At 37.0% G+C, this 22,028-nt stretch overlaps 1 protein-coding gene across 5 annotated transcripts in view; it reads right to left on the bottom strand.

Annotated features, from left to right (window-relative positions):
* Positions 1 to 21,938, bottom strand: part of LOC129422848 (uncharacterized) — a 43,775-nt gene extending 21,837 nt beyond the window's left edge. The window contains exons 1-2 of one of the 5 annotated variants that reach the window (XM_073854098.1): positions 21,673 to 21,938; positions 7,138 to 7,189 (exon numbers count right to left, since the gene is read on the bottom strand). In XM_073854098.1, the coding sequence (XP_073710199.1) occupies positions 7,138 to 7,187 (50 nt within the window). In that variant the 5' untranslated portion in view covers positions 7,188 to 7,189; positions 21,673 to 21,938. Of the gene's footprint in view, positions 1 to 7,137; positions 7,190 to 17,419; positions 17,709 to 21,672 lie in introns of those variants that run through there. The other 4 variants (XM_055178997.2, XM_073854099.1, XM_073854101.1 and 1 more) reach the window with 4 other exon arrangements.
* Positions 21,939 to 22,028: the final 90 nt, after the last annotated feature.

Here is a 22,028-nt window from a genome sequence, read left to right as displayed (position 1 = left end):
GCACCACCCAACCACAGCACCCCCACGCAGCGCAGAGACCAACTCATTTGCATTTAAAAGGACACACCCCAAAACACCAACTTACACCGACATGTTTCTTAAATCAACAAAGTGGCAATTTTAACATGTTATAATAAATTATCTATATTATATTTTGAGCTAGAACATTACATAGGTATTCTGGGGACAACAACGATTTATTTGACATCTTAAAAAAGTCTTGCAAATGTCCCCTTTAAAGTTACAGTTCATTCATTTAAAGCCCATTTGTCTTTCACATAGTTAATAAATATGTAGCAGTTTACTGCTGTCCTGTATGTTAGTATGTCCACACCCACGCCAGTATATCTGTTACACCCAAAGATGCACAGCAGGTGATAAGCTGATATTTACTCATGATCTTACGGCACTGGAGCCGACTCAACAGATCCGCAGTATCTTAAAGACCAGACCTGCTGACACCAGCAGCCCAACCTGATTCCAGATCAGCTGGGACTTTAGTGTTTCCTGGATTAGCTTGTTCAGTGAAACACTGCCAGCTTACCAGAAGGAAACCCTCTAACAGTATCTGTGACAGGCAGCCACAGCTCCAGACCAGAGGAATGACCAAACAGGATGTGAAGGGAATTCGCAATCTAGTTCAACATGCACAGCGGTCGCATCCCTCAACAGGGATTATTCTATTTTAAGAAAGTCTGGTTGGATGCTTGCTTGACTTGCTCACTACTTAGTAGATAGGTCCTAAAAGTTATTATAATAGCACATGTTAATTATGTTTTAAACATATATTTTTTCACACAAAACATTCATATATATATATGAATATAAATATAAATCTGGTGCTATAGTGGTGCCATATATATAGTTGGGTTCCAAAACGAGATAACTCTGTTTTCAAAATTTTTGTCAAAACATGAAAATAGTTTTTTTGAAGATTTGTTACTTAGCACTATTTTATTTGTTATGAAGGCTTAAATTAAAACAAACCAATTGCAGTTCGATTGTTATTAATGAAAGGCACAATAAAAAAATACATTTTGTGCAAAAAAAATTGAAAAAGGAGGTTGTCTCATTTTGGAACCAAACTCTTTATATATATATATATATGGCAGGCTGCACATTTTTAGATAAAAGTGAAGTCCGTAAGTGTCAACAAGCTTCTACTGTAAAAACTGTATGCCTGGGACATTTAGCATTTGTAAAATGAAATTATAATGTGATAATTGTAATGTTGCATCCAAGTAAACACTAGATACACACCTAAAATAAATGTAAACTCCAATTCAAATAAACAGTACATTTTAATTAAACTGTAGAAAATTTACTGTACATGGGCCTCTTAGGTTATTTATTTAATCTAATGTTACCCCTCTCCCATCTCCTCTCAAAACAGTTCCAAGACCATCACCATCATCTACTTCCTGTAAAAAAAGAACTAAACAGTGGCGGCTGGTGACTTTTCTTCCGAGGGGCGCTAATTTAAAGTACACTTAATTTTTTTTGCTAAACAGCACTAAAAGCTTGTAATCATAGGGGAACCATTTTTAATGCTATATAGTACATATAAAGCACCTATGAAGAACAATCCGGGGGTGATATAGCACCACTATAGCACCAGATATGGTTTTATATAGCACAATATGGTTCTACAAAGATGCTATTTGGAACATAAAATGGTTCCCCTATGATTACGAGCCAGTGAACCACTTTTAGTGCTATTTAGCACCGTTCAGTGCGTCATGTGCACCTGTGTGCATCATGCATCTTGTCAAAATACAAACCTGCTGCACATGCAAGATACTCGCAAGACACTAACTTAATAATAAACTGAGATTAAGCGAATATTGAGCGTCACTTTTATCATAAACCTTTCAGATGTGTGTGCAGCAGGTAAGGATGGGTACCAAAACCCGGTATTAAACTGGCCCCAGGGCTAAATTATGAAAGACCGTAGTATCAGTAAGATCTGACGCTATCGGTTCTGCTTTCAGTTCTGGAGAAAAAAATAAATGTACTATGTATTCTTGCTTAATAATGTTTTCGTGCACATTTTATCTCACCAAACATTTCGAGCAGACAGAAACTGTGTCCCAATTCAAGGGCTGCGACCTTCTAAGCATGAGACCTTAAAAGGTGAGCACTCGGTCCTTCAAGGTGGCAGCCTCAGAAGTCCGCGAAGAGAACTGAAATGAGACGATCTAACCTCCAAGGACCCATAATTTGCTTCACCTGCTGCACGCGCCCACCGCGCCTGTCAGGCATGTATGCTAAAATCGTGTTGAATCAACATTGTTCACGTCATTTAAAATAAATGTGCAATCTCCCTAATTGGTTTGCTTACCTTACGTTGAAATTCTGTTCATTTCTTTTGGAAGAATTGACGTTATGCATTCAACAAATGTTCTATTTTTAAAATCCCAAATAAAAAAAATCAGTATGTAAACATTTATTTGGCTAAATGCCCAGCAGCAGTTCAAGTTAGTTTACAAAATAGCCTACATATAAATATCCTATTTAGAGTATTTTTTCTGCAGCTTTCATGCTGGTGCATTAACAAATATGTATAATATTTAGAAATGATATCCAGAAAATAATTTGTAATAATAAAATGCAGACACATACACTGAAAAAAATGATTCATTGAATATAATCAATTTTTTTTAGGTAAGTGGTTGCAATCAATTTATTTAAGCTACATTTAAACAAAAGTTTTATATTTTATTTTACTTTACTAATCTTTTTTGTTTAAATGTAGCTTAAATAAATTGATTGCAACCACTTACCTTAAAAAAATTGATTAAATTCAATGAATAATTTTTTTCAGTGCAATTAACTTAATCATGTGAACATAGGTTCATGATCAAATGTTAACTTTGGACACAGTACTGATAAGAATACCGTTAAAGTACCGGACCGTTAAGCAGTATCAGTAAGAGTAGTAATACCGTTAAAACCTTAATGATACCCATCCCTAGCAGCAGGCACTTATTTTGACAAGACGCATAATGCACATGGTTCACATGACATGCCAAACACATATTTTGACATGACAAGCCACACACATGCACTGAAAAAAATGATTCATTGAATTTAATCAATTTTTTTAAGGTAAGCGGTTGCAATCAATTTATTTAAGCTACATTTAAACAAAAAAGATTAGTAACGTAAAATAAAATATAAAACTTTTGTTTAAATGTAGCTTAAATAAATTGATTGCAACCACTTACCTTAAAAAAATTGATTAAATTCAATGAATCATTTTTTTCAGTGTGATGGCCTAAATACATGTTGTGACGAGCTTTGCATCGTGCGCCCTCAAAAAAGAAGTCACCGGCCACCACTGGAACTGAACCTGGTTCAGAGTAGTCTCCGCTACATTATTTAAACAAAATAACAATAAAATAATGACACTTCTAGTATAACCCCTCGTTCAGACAGCCAGTGACGTTATCGCTGTGTGTCGCTTGTCTCTTTCAATGAGGCGTTTCTAAATCTGCTTGTCATAAACAAATGAGTACCATCCACGGCAGTAACTGACGAGAGAAGGATGACGTGAACTCCACTGCTTTGTTCTCATTGGTAGTCGCTCCCGAAAGTCGCTCGACATTTGCATAAAGTTAAACTTTTCTTAGCTTTCTCGCGTTGCTGGACACGCCCATACGGTCGCCAACTTTCACTTTCGCTCGTGTCGCCGGAAGTCGCCAGGATTCCATTGAAATGAATGGGATCATGTCGCTCTGCTACTACTTGTCGTTGGCTGTCTGAATGGGGCGTAACACTGGCAAACCCTTAAATGAGCTTTTATTTCCTAAGCAAGGAGCGGGATGATTGGATATGTTTAAAGTCCCTGTAAAGTCTGATATTAAGAGTGTTTTAAATTTGTTACACAACAGACAAATGTGTTATTAACCACCAAACCAAATTTAAAGGAACAGTATGTAAGAAATGTATATCAATTAATCATAAAATGGCACTGATTTGTCACTACTAGACATTAAGAAATAATTTTCATTTCAAATACTTATATCAGTGACAACAGTGGTCTGGCCAGTATATTATTTAAATTATGAAAAAATTAAAAAAATAAATAAAAAACTGTTTAAAAAACTAACTCTGCAATTCAGTACTATAGTCTTTGTGGCATGTTTCACCAATACATTTAACATTCATAATGCATTTAGAAACGTTTTTTAAGATTGACTTTACAAGGACTTTTTACAAGGATCTTAATCAAATTCTGTTTTGCAATCTCAAACAAACTGGAAAATTAATATAATGCCTAAGCATTTGTGCCATGCCTGTTAGACAGAGACAGTAAAAAAGGAAAATACTGGGATGAGAAAGAAAAGTAAAAGAAGAGTAAGAAAAACTGGAATGAGGACAATGCTGACTACATTTTAACTTGTAGCACTTGCAGCAGCAGACTGATTTATGCGCCCTCTTTTGTCAGTTTTATACCTGATACTAACATGTTGTGTAAATATAAGATGTATCTGTACTTTTATATTTGCTTTATTTTGGCCACCCTCCTCCTCTCTAAATATCAGCATTTGCCATTTAACTTCTCTAAAAGAATAAAACAATCCAACAAAACTTGTGTTACTGCCCCTCCCATTTTAAATGAAGTTAAATAAAGTTGAATGCAAAAATTTGTATGTAAATATTTGTTGCTTGTTCTGGCAAACTATCATATAAGAACAATGTGCCAAAGTGCATCCAGTAGACATTTTTTAAAAAAAATAATTGGTTAAATCCATCTGGCTTCTATTTCATCTTCAACATGTCGGCCAATTGTTGCTTAACAAGAAGCAGCTGATCTGGGACAAATATCATTCATATGATATTGTGCAAACGCATTAATCGTTTTTCTTAGACATTTCCCTCCCTTTAGTAGTGTTTCCTAGCAACTCTCTCTACATGACTAATACTTAGATTTAGGGATTTAAACAAACTATTCTCAATTTTTGCTGCATTATTCATCCTGTGTTACAAACATCACTGATATCTTAAGTGTACAGATGGCATCAGAGGATTTGTTATACCTCTACCAAGTAATCACACTTAGTTAAGTGCTTTTAAATCCATTTTTTAGGTAAAGCAATTGAGGAGTTCAGATGCAAAACCCTCCAAGTGTGTCTGACATGTTTTCTTGTAAATTAGCATTTTTAATCAGGTTCAGTAATTTCACTTTGGCAGTGAAAAGGTTATTGGTCAGTAATAAGCAAACTTTTTTGAAAAAAAAAATCCACAAGAAATAGCAAAAATGTTGCAAATAATGAAAGTCAGAATGTAAAAATGAAGACACTGAAATACATGCTAGGGGGCGCTGTGATATGTCACTGCCACATTCGGTAAAGCCTAATTTATAGTCGTGCGTAAGCTCTACACCGTAGCTACACCATAGGTTATCCGTAGCCTGTGCGTAGCCTGAAAATTTTTTAACAGCGCATCAGTTGTACGCGGACCACAAGCGTTGTGATTGGTTCACCAGAACCCCTCCCGTCAGGTAAAAAAAAACAGCATCATAGGTATTTCCGTTTGCGATGGTGAAAACAAAGATGGGCCAAGTTGAGGAGTGATTTAACTCAAACTGCAACAGAAGTCGCTGTTTATTAACTTCCATTATTGCTGGTCTTCTCAAATCATATACAACAAGTTGCTGTTTCTTCTTCGTTTGTGGGTTAACTTGCCAAGCTGCTTCTTCATTGACGGTCGCGCTGCTACTGTGGTTACACGCGTGGATACTGCCTACCAGCAGCAGTCTGCGCGTGTTAACACGTCGACGCAAAAGTATAAATGAAAACCGACGCGAAACCTACGCACAACTATAATGAGCTCTTTAGTCAGGTCCAAGTACTCACAAAGAACACACGTTTAAATGAGAAACACGCTCCGTCGCAAAAGTGCATTTTCTGTGCACTTTGAGAATTTTGCTCAAAATCGATGTGCAGTTTTACAGATTCTGTCAACAAAGTGGTATTTTTGAATGACGTGAATTAAGCGGATTTAAAGTGAAGATATTTGATACAAATGTAATACAAGCCGAATGCATTCTGCATCTGATCTTCTAAATTTTACCTGCCATTTTTACAACAGCAGCAAAAGAGTCCTGAAGACCAACCTTGAAGGAAAAACTTAAGAACAGAATATTGTATTGACTTTGAATCTTAAATCTTACTAAAGTTTACAAAACAACGGCATGTAGATGAGTAAAATTGTTGTTGAAGGGATTCTGGATGCTAAGATCACATGAGACCAGATAACACCAACTAATAAGAAACTAGTAACTGTACCATTACATACCATTAGTAGTTATTCCCCACTGTTTAACCCAGACCAGATTTGTTAATGATTAAAATGTGTTCGAAGCATACAGATCTGCTCTCATGGATAGAGGGGCTGGCGTGACATCACATGGAAGACCTCTACACTGTGTCATCTGATAACAGTCATTCATTTCCTCTGTTAGTCACAGGGGAAGTGCACATAAAGTCTGTCTCTCATAGATTCACCCAGGACTGTTTCACAGATAATGTAGGCGAATGAAATAACAAAAGAAAACAAGAGACACTGCAGATACAAAGAAAGAACAAACACACACACCATGAAGCCCAGATGAGGAGGGTATAGACTACAGATGGATGCATAATAAAGTCACACATGTTATCATTTTCCTAAATTTGTCTAGTTATGAGGTATGGGAAAGATAATACAAGTGTGACACCATTACGACCTGCTGTGCAACATCAAGGCATCTCCTTTAACACATCTGGAAATTGAATTAACCTTTGTATTTGGTAATCGAAACCATTACATAAACCAAAACTATACTTTTGCTAGGGGTACATTTTAATTTTTGGCAAACTGTTACTTTAAAGTCCCCCTATGGTGAAAATAATTTTTTTTGTGTTGTTTATATGTCTATGTGTTTTTTAACATGCTTCAAGACAAATTATCAACTACAGGGGACTTTAAAGACAGAATATATCAACCAAACTACATGACCCCTTTACTAAGTGCCTCTTCTGCTTACAAACCCTCTCCTTATCATCACCCGCTGTGTGATTCTGATAGTAGAGAGGTCTGAAACCCTCAGAAAACCATTCGCTGCTATACAGGACAGACTCATGAACTGACCTTGGACTGCCTCCAACACCAGAGTTCTGTGATGATGTCCGGCGCTTCATGTCTTAACATTTGGATGGGAGGGAGGAAGGGGGAAAAGACAAAGAGAGAGAAAGAAAGAAAGAGTGAGAGTTAGTCGAAAGAAGACGAATTCAAGCAAAAGACATTAGCAAGCATGCTAGCTAGCATGTTAACTTTAAACAATATAATTGTAAAGGAGCAACTGCTTAAGCCATTATTAATAAACAAGTGATTAATATACATTCAAAAACTCATGCTTTTGTTATACAGAGTACTTGAAAAGTGAAGTGTGAGTTTCGACAACAAGACGTAACTGAGGGATAATGGAACTGGGAGGAGCCTGATTGTTATTGTAGCTCAGTTGGTAGAGCATTGCATTAGCAGCACAAAGGTCATGGGTTTGATTCTCAAGGAATAAACATACTCATTAAATGTATACTTTGTTTAAAAGCATTGTAAGACCCCCTGGATTAGAGGTAAATTTTGAATAAAGCACGGCCATGTTGATTTCGTCAATTTGTCCAATTGTTATTAAACGGGACAAATACCACACTAACTAGAGATTGTACAGAAGAAGAATCTATTAAGAAAAATCAATTTGATATGTCAACCTAAACTTCACATTAATCAGTCCTCATATGTCTGCATAAGGTTGCACTGGTATTCAAGTAGTAATGTAAGGTTGTTGTTAGTTTGACCTTGAAAGGGTTAGTTCACACAAAAAAGCTTAAATCTGATGGTTTCTGAAATACATAAGCGAGGCCCAATCCAATTTCTACCCCTACACTTTCCCCTACCACTCCGTTTAGCATCTTTGTGTAAAGGGCTAGGGATGTCTCATTTCTATTCCAGTTGGAGGGGTAGGACCAGATAGCCCTTCAAACTAAATTTTTTCGGGGACCTCACTTCAAACGAAGGGATAAGAAATGTTCTCACCGGATGCTCATGCGAGTTTAAATGCAAGTGTTTCTTTTGCATTTATAAAGTTTTTAATGACAAATCATTAGTTTTTTGTTACATTCAATTTTGTTTTCATATTTATGGTCAAGTAATTTAAAGAAAATCACTAGTTTGCTAAAATACTATGTTAAATGTAATAAAAGTAGCTGTAAGTGGACTGGCCATCTGGAGCACCAGGAGTTTTCCTTGGTGTGCCACCTCCGGAACGCGGTTGATTCGTGGTTCCCCCGAGCTGTTCCCGGTGCGGTTCCCCAGGTCTGACTGCGTTCTGGAGGCGGCACCAGGGCTGGTTCTAGATATTTGGAGGCCCTGGGCAAAATTTTCATGTTGGAGGCCCCTCACTCCCCTCTAATTTTTTGAATAATCTGAGAAAGTGTTTTTTTCCTACACTGTAAGAAATCACTTAAGCACTACAGTGATTAAACATGTTTTCCCCAGTCCTTTTCTGTTTTATCAAGTTAAAAATATATGTTAAAATGTAATTAGAAATTCTGCAAAACCACATGTGTTTAACATTTTAAAGCAGGTCAAATTTGTTGATAACAGTTAACAGTTAAGGACAACATTTTACTCCAAATAGTAAAATTAAAACTACATTGCAAAAACCCTAACTGTAAAAAACTACAGATGAACAACACCTCCTAGAAAACCTTTCTTTTTTATTTTAGATGGGTATGAAGAGGAATTCCCCACTTACTGAACCACTATAAAGTATAAAGTCTATGGCTATATTCATATGTATTTCAATACCTTTTTATACCTTAAATATCCATACAAATCAGCTGCCACTGGAAGTTAAACAGACAAACTACTAAGCAGAATTAGGGATGGGCAATATAAACGATATGCAATATAAACGATAGAAAATTGGCATACGATAGAGATTTTAAGTCTTGCACTATCGCGATAATGCGTGTTGATGACACAATTTACCCGCAAACTTTAGAGCCACGAGCTGCAGCCGAATAAACATGGATGAAAGTGTTAGCGAAACAGAGGAACTCGTGAAAAAGACCGATGCAACATCTATTTTTTGGATTTAAGCCATAAGTTACATAAGTTAACTGCTGCTCCACGCGCGAAATTGGCATTATGGTCTAGTAATTGTGAAACATGCAGTATATATATGCAGTATAGTCCCCACAAGCATTTAAAGTGTTTAGTGTTATAAAAATAATTAACTGTGTTTTTTAGCAGATAGATCTTGTCGGCTTTATCATTTTAAAAGTAGATCACCACACAAAAAAGTCTGGACACCCCTGTAGAGTGTGTCAGGTAAAAGTTCCAGCTAAGAGAGGTAACAAGACTAATCTGGCCATAACGGTTTACTTTTACTTACTTTTTTAGCAGTTTGGCTTTTCTAAGGGTCTATATAACCTGTTCTGAAACTAGTCTATTGAAATTATTATATCGCAATACATATCGCTATCGCAAGAGGCTGCAATGTATAACGCAATATGGATTTTAGGCCATATCGCCCATCCCTAAGCAGAATAATATTTTTTTTCAATAAATATGCATCATGTTTTCATGATTTCAAAACTAAAATAAAGTGTAGAGGACTTACAAGAATACAGACAGTTTACTTTAGGTAACGCCAGTTTTGTTTGCTGTTTGACTTTAAATACAAACTTTTCTAACTTGACTATAGTCAGCTCCCCACGTGATGCTATCGTGGACACGCCGCTGACTCTGTCTAAACAGAATCAGCGGCGCTTAAGTTTGATCTGTCCTGAAATGATGTTGATACAAAGAACAAAGCTAAGTTTATTTTTATTTCAAAATACCTGCATCATGTACTGAACTGTCTTTGCATGCCGCTTTTGCTAAGCAGGAAACAAAGGACGTGATAGCAGCTTTTAGCGTCACTCAAAGTCGGTCAGCTGCAGAGATTTGAATGCTGTTTATCTAGACTTCTTTAACTTCATGAGGAGCCGCAAGATCCGACAGGTGGATGATATCAAAGCACAGTGAGAGCGAGTCGAGAAATCATACAGATGAGTCTGCTTATCAATCGCTCTCCTGTTACTTTGATGTCATCCACCTGCGGTTCTGCCGGCACCGCATAAAGTCAAACTCACCTCAAAACTTTATCCATTGCTGTCAGTAGGGATTGTCGGACTAGCGCACATGGATTTAGCAGTTATGGAAGCCCCCCTCCAAGCTTGAGGCCCTAGGCATTTACCTACTCTGCCTATAGGTAGCGCCAGCCTTGGGCGGCACACCGGGGAATTAACTCACTTTTTAGGCATTAACACACTAAACTTATGACTATAGGTGACGGCAGCATGATAAACATTGCATATATATTTGACGTAGGTCATATGATGATATATAACGGTGTAGTAGTTGTGTCCTATTTATTAGGGAAAGGGACAAGGGGTGAGTGGTAGGCGTAGAAAACAAAATTGGGATTGGGCCTGAAAGTGCCCATTCAACTTTATTGTAAAATAAGATCATTTGATCAGATTTTTCTTGGTTTCGCAAAAGCATTTTATGTCCAATGATTAGAAGTTTTATGCCAGGCTTTTTCTGTTAAAAGTTAAAACTAAAGAAAACTCTTACGGTAGTTGGTTTATTAAAACAGTTGCCATTTGACTCAATCAGTTGACAACATTAGCTAAAGTGGTGACCATCTCCATCCCATTCCCTCAATTATAATCCAAGAGCGGAGACTTCCTGCGGCATTAGTGTGGCACTAGGTAGCGCACATTACATTGATCACTGATGTAGACTTAGGTATTTTTCCTCTCACTTATTAGTTTAATAATGGGACAGTATCCACTTTTTCTAGTTTAAGCACAATAGGTAAGTTTCACCAATAGAGGCCACTAAACAACAACGGTGTAGCTTGATGATGCTGTGAAAAATTGTGGCATGATGGGAGTTGTAGTCTTTACCTTCACTGTGAATAGTAGAGGTGTCACGATTCTACAAATCCTCTTTTCGATTACCTTTTTTGATTCTAAGGTCACGACTCGAATCTCGATTTTTTTTTAAAAGCACAAAAAACTTTTATGAAAAATAATATCTGACATTGAACCCGGAGATGCACTGCCATGTTAGTCGTGCTGCCAGTGGAAAAATATGCTACACGCACATACCTGATAAAACAAAACTTCCTGTCAGATAAATATTCCTGTCAGTACTTAGCACCTTAAAACCCGCTTTTATTACCGTCAGATGAGAATGTGAGACTATAAACCAATAAGTCATTATTGTGCTGTTTTCATAACTCTTAAGTAACTAAATAAGTCTTTGTGAAACTTAAACAGATCTCAGTTTAGAGAAACGATCTGTCCTGTCACAGGCACCATTCTGCTGTGCACGCGTGCATGCTCTGTTCTGATTGAGTTCAGCTGAAGGTGGGAGGCGTGTGCAGTTTTTTTGTTTCCCATGTAAAGAGCAGCTCACATGGTGTCTCCTGCATCTGCCATGCTATTTTTTAACTGGCTGTATCTAGCTAAGTTAGAGGAGGTTGACTCGCAGCACTTAACACGTGTTTATTTCCCGCTTGGCATGCCGACCGGACGTGACATGGGGCGTGACAGCATCGACGATTCCATTTTTAAATTCGAAGTTCGAGGTTGTGACTTAATTTCAATTGATTCGATTTAAAATGGAAATCGTGACACCCTTAGTGAAAAGAAATCAATACAAAAATGATTCACAAATCCTGTTCAGTGTGGCATTTTAGACGCTACAACTAATACTTACACATATGGCGCTGCACAGATTGACTGGTGTATGACATCAAAATATCACAAGAACAACGCAACAGTGCAGCTTTTAAATCGCTTTCGCCATACTCTGATGTCACAGGCTAATCTGTCTGCGCAGTGCCACATGAAGTCAAACACACCTATGGTTTTTATGGTAGCAAAAGCAGAAACCAATGATAACCCAGACATGATGTCATTGACAAGCAAATGAGCAGGAGCCATGTGCTGGTTAAAACGTTGACATTTCTAAATTCACTGTGCTAGTGACATTTTGGATATTTTAAAGGGGACATTTCACAAGACTTTTTAAAGATGTAAAATAAATATTTGTTGTCCCCAGAATACGTATGTGAATTTTTAAATCAAAATATCATATAGATAATTTATTATAGCATGTTAAAATTGCCACTTTGTAGGTGTGAGCAAAAATTTGACATTTTTGGGTGTGTTCTTTTAAATGCAGAGCTGGTCTTTGCACTAAATGGCAGTACTGTGGTTGGATAGTGCAGATTAAGGGGCGGAATTATCCCCTTCTGACATCACAAGGGCAGACAAATTTCAATGAGCTATTTTTCACATGCTTGCAGAGAATGGTTTACCAAAACTAAGTGTTCTTTATCATATTTTCTAGGTTGATAGAAGCATTGGGGACCCAATTATAGCACTTAAACATGGAAAAAGTCAAAATATCATGATATGTCTTCTTTAATGCAAAAATCTTACATACACTCTTAAAAAATCACTTATGGTTCAACATAGCACAATATGGTTCACATGGTTTAGCAATAAAAATGGTTCCCCTATGATTACGAGCCAGTGAACCACATTTATTGCTATTTAGCACCATTATTATTTAAAGTGTATTGTGACCAGTGTTGGGTGTAATTAGTTACTAAGGAATTCGTTACTGTAATTTAATTACTTTTCCCTTAAAAAAGTAAAGTAAGGGATTACTTTTTTATTTTTCTTGTAATTGAATTACAGTTACTTCTGATGTAACTAAATATTGTGTATAGACTGTGAAACAATTATGTATACTATAATAAATAGTGGATTTAACATGGTTTTAGTTTACAATTCTCACTATTAACTGGTTGATCATTAGCATTAATATTACTGAGATGTTGGCTGTTTATTAGTAGGCCTACTTAAAGGATAATTCCGGTATTTAACACTTTGAGTCTCATTTCTGGTTTGTTTTGGATGAACTACGGTGATGGACACAGAAATTTTGACAATGGGTCGTGTCTTGAGTTTTTGACTCGTTTAGAAGCGTCTCTTGACTGCTTCAGAACGGAAGTCAACGGCCATGCACAAACATGCCACCAAAACAACACTCAACGCTCATCTTCAAAACCGCACCACTCACCGAGTGGTTCGCGGCGCTCGTTGATGACCAAAAACAAGTTGTGTAGCGAAATACAGTTTCTGTCGTGTTTTATTTGGCATTTCGTAAAATTCCATTGACTTCTCTGGGAGACTCATTGCTCCCTGATATATCATTCCGCCGCCGGGAAACAGAAAAGGGACTGTTTACATGTGGTTGTTGTTTTTTCGCTCGGTTTCTCTCAGAATAAATTTTTCCCATATTTGTAGGGCTGGACCAGAATATTTCGAATATTCGTTCCGTGGGTTGACATTCGATTTTCAGTTTTGAGATTCGAATATATATATATAAATATTTTACAGCGTTAATGCAGAGCTTTTGCCAAGCAGGAAGTGCGCTTCACGCTCCTGCTCGATAGGTGGCGCAGAGAGACCAACATCCATAGCCAACAGCCACCAAACGCCACCAGTGGAAGATCGCCTCAAACGGAAAACGCGCTTCCTGCTTTGACATTCACGCTAATAATGTTGTAAATAACGTTCAGTTTCTTGCAAAAACTGATTGATTTGCTTCACAAGACGTCAATATGTCACACGGAGTTATGGGGGATTACTGTTGTATTGGATATATATGCTTTAGCTCTTAAAGTGTGCTGATCTGTTGACTTGCATGACGGAGCACTGGGGTTTCTGCAAAATATCTTCTTTATTGTTCTGCCGATGAAAAAAAACATATTGGATGGTGTAAGTGTTATCAATAAACTTGATTTTGAAAGTATGCTACCGTTTTATTACAGTTTGTTGGACTACGTTCATTCATGCTTCAGACTCAAATATAGAGCGGAAGTATACGCGGTTGTGAGGTATCTGAAAAAATAGTTCCACTATAGCAAATAACACGGATTGAAATCATACATTGCGCCAATATATTTGTTTTTAATCATCAACGAACACCACGAACCACTCGGTGAGTAGTACAGTTTTGAAAATGAACGTTAAAGGATAATTCCGGTATTTAACACTTTGAGTCTCATTTCTGGTTTGTTTTGGATGAACTACAGTGATGGACACAGAAATTTTGACAATGGGTCGTGTCTTGACTTTTCGACTCATTTAGAAGCGTCTCTTGACTGCTTCAGAATGGAAGTCAATGACCATGCACAAACAGTACATATTAATGCCTGATTCTGCAAAACCTTATTCTACATCCTTAACCGTTCCCATTTCTACAAATACTTAAAATAAACAACTACTTTAGTATTAATAAGCAAAATTAGTTAATAGTTCGTTAATAGAGAGAATTGGACCCTAAAGTCGGACCACAATAATTGATGTACTTATATATATTGTTTCTTCGAGCCATTTCAAGCCTATCCTTGTATTATGTACTAAATAGGATTTAGAAAGTAATAGGTAATAAGTAATTAAATACTTTTTGAAAAGAGTGATTTGTAAAGTAATTTAATTACATGATTGAAGATGTAATTAGTAACTAGTAATTAATTACTTTTTTTGAGTAACTTACCCAACACTGATTGTGACTTTAAACTGACCCCATGCCTTCACTGACCCACTGTTATTTTTGAAGATTTTTTAGCTTCTGGCAAAATGAGGGTTTTAAATTAGATATAGCGCCACATGACAAGCAAATGAACCATGTTGAGAACCACACTAGACTGATTTTGTAAGGAAAGCTCCCAAATTACGAGGCTGAATATTTTCTTTCAAATTTGTGGTGTACAGTAAAAATCATACCACAGTTGCTTAAAGTAGAAAACTAGACATGCAGAAATAAAAAGGCAACTGCAATTACAGTCACATGTTATTTATGTACGCCTGCACACAAATATGTATGAAACATTCAAGAGATATTTAAAGGAATAGTTCACTCAAAAAAAAAAAAATTCTCTCATCATTTTCTCACTCTCATTTTGTTACAAACCTGTATAAATTCCCAAACTGATCATGAGCCCCATTCACTTCCATAGTGGGAAAAGAATACTATGGAAGTAGAGTTGCCGCGGTGACGTAATTTTCCCACCGGTTAATCAGCGCGTCACAAACTCGGTGATCCCGGTATCACCGAGTGGGAGGGGCTTATAAATGCGCCTGCAGACGTGCACATTTTACTTTCACTTTTGAATTACGCAACTGTTTAAATGCATCGCTTGCGTAAGCTGCGTTAAATCGCGTATGAATTTGCGTGCAATGTGAGTGCAACAGCTGGTTTACTTAAGTGCTTGAGTCAATGTGCGCAGGTAATTCTCACAGAACCCGCCAGTCCCAAGCAGAGCAACCGGCTACTTCTCCATAAAAGCGCTGCTTGAATGATGGGTTTAATATTTTTCTTGATGAAAAACACAACAACAAAACGATCTCGCTTATATTAAACATCATATATGTATATTATAACAAAAACGAGCAAAGCACGCGGCTTCTGTCATCATCTGGTCAGTCAGCTCGCCTTGCAAACTCTGACAGAAATAAATGAAATCTGACACCTGCGGCAGCTCTGTGACGTGACGCGCGTTCAGCCCCGCTGAATTCAGACAACAGACACATTCAGTTGTAAGTGTTTGCTCTCTCTAACGAAACTAATGATTTAATTACACGAAAATATCAAAACGACGGTGAAAGACGGTGTCGCGGTGGGCAAGTGATATAACCGGTGAGAGGCTGAAGCACCGGTTATCACCGTTTCACCGACTATCGCGGCAAGCCTATATGGAAGTGAATTGGGCTTATGAACGATTTGGCAGTGTTTCCCATACATTGATTTATTTGTGGTGGCCCACCACAGAATCAACACTGACCCCCACAAATAGAATTTTCATGATTCCCATTTACGTTTTTATTTCACTATTTAAAACAGCTTAATTCGGCTTAAAATATAATTTGATATATAATACAGATCAAATACAGGTACAGATCAAAGAGTAGAAGTGAAACATATTTCAGGTGCCAACACTAGATCAAACGCAAACACGGCATGATGACATCACATATATACTAACTAGCTGGTGACGTCATCACCACCACAGTCTCTCAAAATCCTGTGGGAAACACTGATTTGGCTACAAACATTCCTTAAAATATCTTCCTTTCGGTTCATCAGAACAAAGAAATACAGGTTTGTAACAACATGAAAGTGAGTAAATGATGACAGATTTTTCATTTTTGGGTAAACTATCCATTTAAGCTGTGTTTGACAGCCCTTAGCATTTGGTATGGATCAGAAATGTAAATAAGGACTCTCTGTATTTTTGTGGTTGTTGTGAATTCACCACAACATAATAAACTCCTTTAACCATGGCTATTGTAATAAGCCACTCTATGGGAATCTGATACCATACAATTCATTATCTGCAAGTTAACCACAGAAGCACATGGCACGACTAAAATATTTTACATTTACTTAAATCAACAAGCACAAAGTATACCAAGCTCATTGGCTCACACTGTAATAAAATAGGCTGTGACTTCTTAGAAAAAAAATGTGTCTTATAAGATAGCAGCAGTCTGTTAAAAACCGCACAAGATAATAAGAAACTAGAAACAATTTGTAAATCAACAAGCTCAGAGAAGGTGCAGAGGTCAAACTGAAACATTTACACTCCTTTTCCATGTCTGCTGAGAGACATGAGCTCCATAAATGGTGTGAAAATGAAGGTCGGTCTTAATGCAAGGATGAAGCATGGTTCCCATCAAAACACAAGTTCCTATCAAAACCCTTCAAGATTTCACTTTCTTTGCAAAGGCATGCTTAACACTTATAGCCGAATACAAAACTTTGTTTATAAAAAGGTGCAAACTGTCCTATTGTGCATTCTTGACTATCATGAACCCAAGACATGCCAAAGTCTGTAACAAAAACAACTTTTCTGGATGTGCACCAATGGTAAACAACATGCTCTCTCAGGGGATTTAGAAAAGCAAACAGTAGTGATGAGTAGGGTCTTGTCGGTCATGTCATGAGACCATTAAATAGAAGAGCTTTTAAACAGACACTAATTCATCCAATTCATTCGACAAGCTATTATATTACTTCCCATGAAGCACAACAAAAACATTATAGTAAAAAAAGGCACATTTGCTACACAATAAATTATGATCAAAAAGAACAATTTTAGTGTTCCACTAATAAATCATCTCAAATTAAGCCATTTAATATGCAAACATGCCACTAAATTTCATGATATCATGATAGTAAATCTCAACTTTTCTACAGTTCCTCCAAAAACAAATAGGAAAAGCCTCCAACTTACTTATTTCCCCCAAAGCAGCTGTAAAATCGAGCCATGGTGTCAAAGTTTACCCCAAAAGCTGCATTTCCTCAGTGCATCCCATGTAAATTTCTCCTCAAGGTCCAAAAAGGGAAGCCAGGTTGGTCAAACCATCAATATCTCATTTCTCATCATCACACGGATAAGAGAAGCAGCTTGTGGGAACGTGTGTCCATCATAGGGAAGGTTCATGTGTGTTTCTGTAGTCTATCTCTCAGGACTGAGCATGCTCACTGTCTCTTTCTCTCCGATGCAACTCCTCCACCCCTTCTCCAACCCCCGTCACTTAATACAGAGAAACTAGCAACTATTGTCTCACCCAGCAGTTCACTGTCGACAGGGGCAGGCGTCATTTGATAATTAAATGGGCAAGTTCCCTGAGGAGATAGCACTTGTCTTTTCCTCAGGGGCTTATTTTGTAACACAAAGGGGGTTGAAAAGCCAGCCAATGGCCAAGAAGGTTTATAATAATCATTAATTCAATCACCTAAAATGCTTTAAAACCAACTTGGTTATCGATGAGAATAGTCGAGGCTAAGCCAAAAGCAAACGTGGAGGCTGAACCACGCATGTAAATTCAAAATACAAATATACAAATGTCTGCGTTCAGTTTTCAGGCAGTGAGGGACCAATTCGTCAAATTTGAATGCTACTCTAACGGAAGTGATTGGACTTTCTGGTTACTTGACCTTCCTCTTTCTCCCCTCCTTTCCTTAGGAAACATGCGCTCACAAGGCATCACCCTTACATAAAAACGTTTCGCCTCCCTGATGGTTTTGAATATTTTCCTTCCCACACAGGCAAATCGAGCACAAGTATTTGGCAAAAATGTAAACAAAGCCTTGCGGCAGCCGATTCTTTTTCTTAAAGAAAAACAGGTTAGGAAAACACTGGGCGGTGAGGTAAGACTCATTTCATATGAAATATAGAAGTAGACATGGGCATCAATTTCACACTTCAAGATAGCTGTCGGATCCTATCACTTTTACCTTAGGCATATGGTAAGCAGAGACACGGGAGAGAAGCGTTTTCCTGAATTTCAATGTCGGTCGTGCAGGGATATATCCTACATCTTGGTGAAAGCTTGGTGAGACCATTTCCCTATGAAAAAAGCCAGACTGATATTTCCTGAGCCCTTTCTACTCCAAGTCTGCCTCAAGAAAACCTATATGTGTTTTGTTCAGGCCAACGCTTGTGGCAATTCGTACACATGCGTACGAGGTGACAAGGTGGCGAATTCATACATTCGTTTGACCACATTATTACATTTTTGTACGTTTTGCATTCGCCCCTGTAACGTTGGGGTAATGGATTAATAATCAGCACCAAAAACTCCTAAACGATCGTAGTCAACATGTTCACAAGTGAACAAACAGCGAAAAAGCTTTAATATTAATCATCTTTCTTCAAGATCATTCATCTCCAAACACAGAATAACACAAAATGAAGTAGAGTCCAAAAAGTAGTCATGAATATTTGAACCTGGAAAGTGCAAGAAAACCCCCGTCCCCCTCAATTCTGTCAATTTTGTCAGTTTTCTCTGACTCAAGTTACTTTAGCAGTCCCCAACTGAGTACTGTTTCTTTTCTTTACAAAGCTCTCCGAATTCCAGCCCACATCTGGAACACATCTTCTGAGTCTCTACCCCACAATCTAATTAAGGCCATGTATGCCAAACTGTAAATAACTCAACAAAAAAAAGTATGGCTCAGCACAGAGGCCTGCAAAGCACGACAGCGTCTAATAAAACAGTTCAAAATAGCTTATGGAGTATATAAGATGAGAATGCAAGTTCATTAGTCTACATTCTTATGAGAAAGGAAATCTAAAACAAAGCCTTGAGCAGACCGACTCTCTGTGTGTCTTTTAAGTCCCTTAGTTTTACAATTAAAAGGATCCAGCTGGGTTCGCACAGCTTGACCAATGAACACAGCCCCCATCAGCTGCCCTCGTCCTCTATCTGTGATGGGTTAACTTTCTGTCCCTAATGTTTATGCTCTTTAAAACTCTGTGTGTGGCAGCTCTTGAGGGAGGGTTTCAATGGAGTACTCAACAGTTTAATGAGATGACAATAATTAAATAATTGCACCCTGGATTTTACAATGCACTTTTCCCCAAAACACAATAGGACTGTTAAAGCAAGTAGCTATTGAATTAACTAGTTTGTTAGTTGATTAAACAGATATTTATTACGTGTGCACACCTCATATTAGACTCACTACACCTCAACGAGTACGTTTATATGGACAGAATAAGCGGATAACTATCAGAAATCTGCTTATAATAAAAAACAGTTTTCATGCGTTTACATGCAAATGAATAAACTGGCTATGCAGACAACTGCGTTTACATGGAACTTGGAGATTTAATGGATTTATTGCGTTTTGGAACCAAACTCTTCATATCTTCCTTCGTGTTCATCAGAACAAAGACATTTATACAGGTTTGTAACAACATGAGGGTGATTAAATGATGACATAATTTTCATTTTTGGGTCAACTATCCCTTTTTTTTCGTATTCTATTACTTCTTTACCTTATATCTTAGCCTATGTCTTCTTCCTGTTTCTTCTAAATTATGATGTTTACTAATAAATATATAAACATAGCACACACACACACACACACACACACGATGTAAAGTGTTAATAATATATAAACAGTTCTGAAGATATAACCTGAAATATTAAACCACGATGGCATATGAGGTCGACAAAATGCAACTTACGGAAGACGCACCCGAAATCCTGGCCAGGACGTGTCCGTGGAAAATGGCATGTATGGTCACACTAGTTTTAACACATTAATACATTTTCTGGGCTTAACGGGATAGTTTAACCAAAAATAAAAAATAAATCTCACTCCTGTGTTGTTACAAACGTGCGTAAATGTCTTTGATATTTGGAGATAATTTTGAGGAATCTCCCGATAGCATCAAGCTTCTCATGCTAACACATCGACCCCAGGGGATCTTATGAAAAACTTTACATTATTTTACTCAAAGTCAACGAAAATCGAGCAGGACCAACACATTTTACAGCTGATCGCTGTGAAAAATGCTAAGCAACGACGTCAAGTATAACCGCAGCAATATGACAGTGATCTTATGACAAAGTAAGTGTTTTGATTAATGACATTAATGTTTATTTTTTTAGTCAGTGTGTACAACTGTTCAACTAAATGTATATAAAATGGCAAAGATGAATGCACATTTGTACATTGAATTAATAGATTTCTAGCATTTTGAAACAAAAACTGTCATGGATTTATTGCATTTTGTGGAAAAAATAATTCTTTTTTTAATAAATCTTTGAAAATCAAGTTATGGATTTGAATTTTTTATGTTTTTATAACCTAAAGATGCTATGGGAAAGTTTGTAACAGAAAATAGTGGTTTTCATCTTGTCACTTTCTTGGTATAGAAAACACGTTTTTACCGAAATTTGTCAAAATGGATTTATTGCGTTTTGGAACCAAACTCTTCATATCTTCCTTCGTGTTCATCAGAACAAAGACATTTATACAGGTTTGTAACAACATGAGGGTGATTAAATGATGACATAATTTTCATTTTTGGGTGAACTATCCCTTTAAGAAACTTTTTCTAAGATGTCACAAAAGTAACATTTTTTGAAAAACTTATTAGTATAAATGTCATGTCATTTTTCCCTAATCTAAAAAATGATTTACACTGGTCTAACACAATTTGTTTAAGAGATTTTAGTCATTCAAATAAGTTCCTGTGCAGGACTTTTAATGGGTAGGTTTTGACCCATGAAGAACAAGCTGTCAGTCATAGTTTGCCATTCTGTTCAACCATAGCTTATCAATAGCGATTTATTAAATTGGTACCAATCTATAATATAACATTTATTGATACAATACGATAAGTGATAATACATTTGATAATTATCCATTTCTGTTAGGATATAAAAATGCTTCTGTGGTTGTCTAAAAGTGAAAATTAAGTGCAACTGATAACAAAAAAAAAAACCGACTTTAGAATTAATCTGGTCTTTAGAAAAACAAAGATGAAATGTCATTAAAACAATATTACGTATAGAATGCCGATCCTCGCAGCACAGATTTTCTTAACGTTACATTGTGTCATTGAAACGCTTTGAAGTAATCGTCTTTAAACAATTTAACATAATTCCCTCAAAGGATAATATAAAGTTCATTGGTAGGTAACAAATCACCGACCAGCTTAACAAAAGCATCAGAAAGTTAACTCACCTGAAGACTCCACATAACATTATTCACTCGACTCGGACGAGTTATTGATGGAGATGTTTGTTTCCTAACAACCATAAGCTCGGGTCACGCGCACAGATCGAGCCACGATAAAACAAAACAGTCTTATTATCGATTTAAAACAGACCTGGAATCACAAAGTCAACGAGATCCCATAGTTCTTCAGAGCTCATCCGTAAGCATGCGAAAGATTTTCGCTCATTTTATTCCAGTCTCGTGTATGAAGATTTAACATCGCCCTCTGTCGTAGAGAACAGATGAACGTTATCATCTTGAGGAGCTGTGGAGACTACAAAGCATCGCGAGAGCGTTGCGAAAGCGCTGCTTTGACTTTGCTC

The sequence above is a fragment of the Misgurnus anguillicaudatus genome, chromosome 16 (genome assembly GCF_027580225.2).
Source record: "Misgurnus anguillicaudatus chromosome 16, ASM2758022v2, whole genome shotgun sequence".
NCBI lineage: Eukaryota > Metazoa > Chordata > Actinopteri > Cypriniformes > Cobitidae > Misgurnus > Misgurnus anguillicaudatus.
The sequence above is the reverse complement of the archived record's forward strand: the minus strand, read 5'-3'. Positions and strand labels throughout refer to the sequence as shown.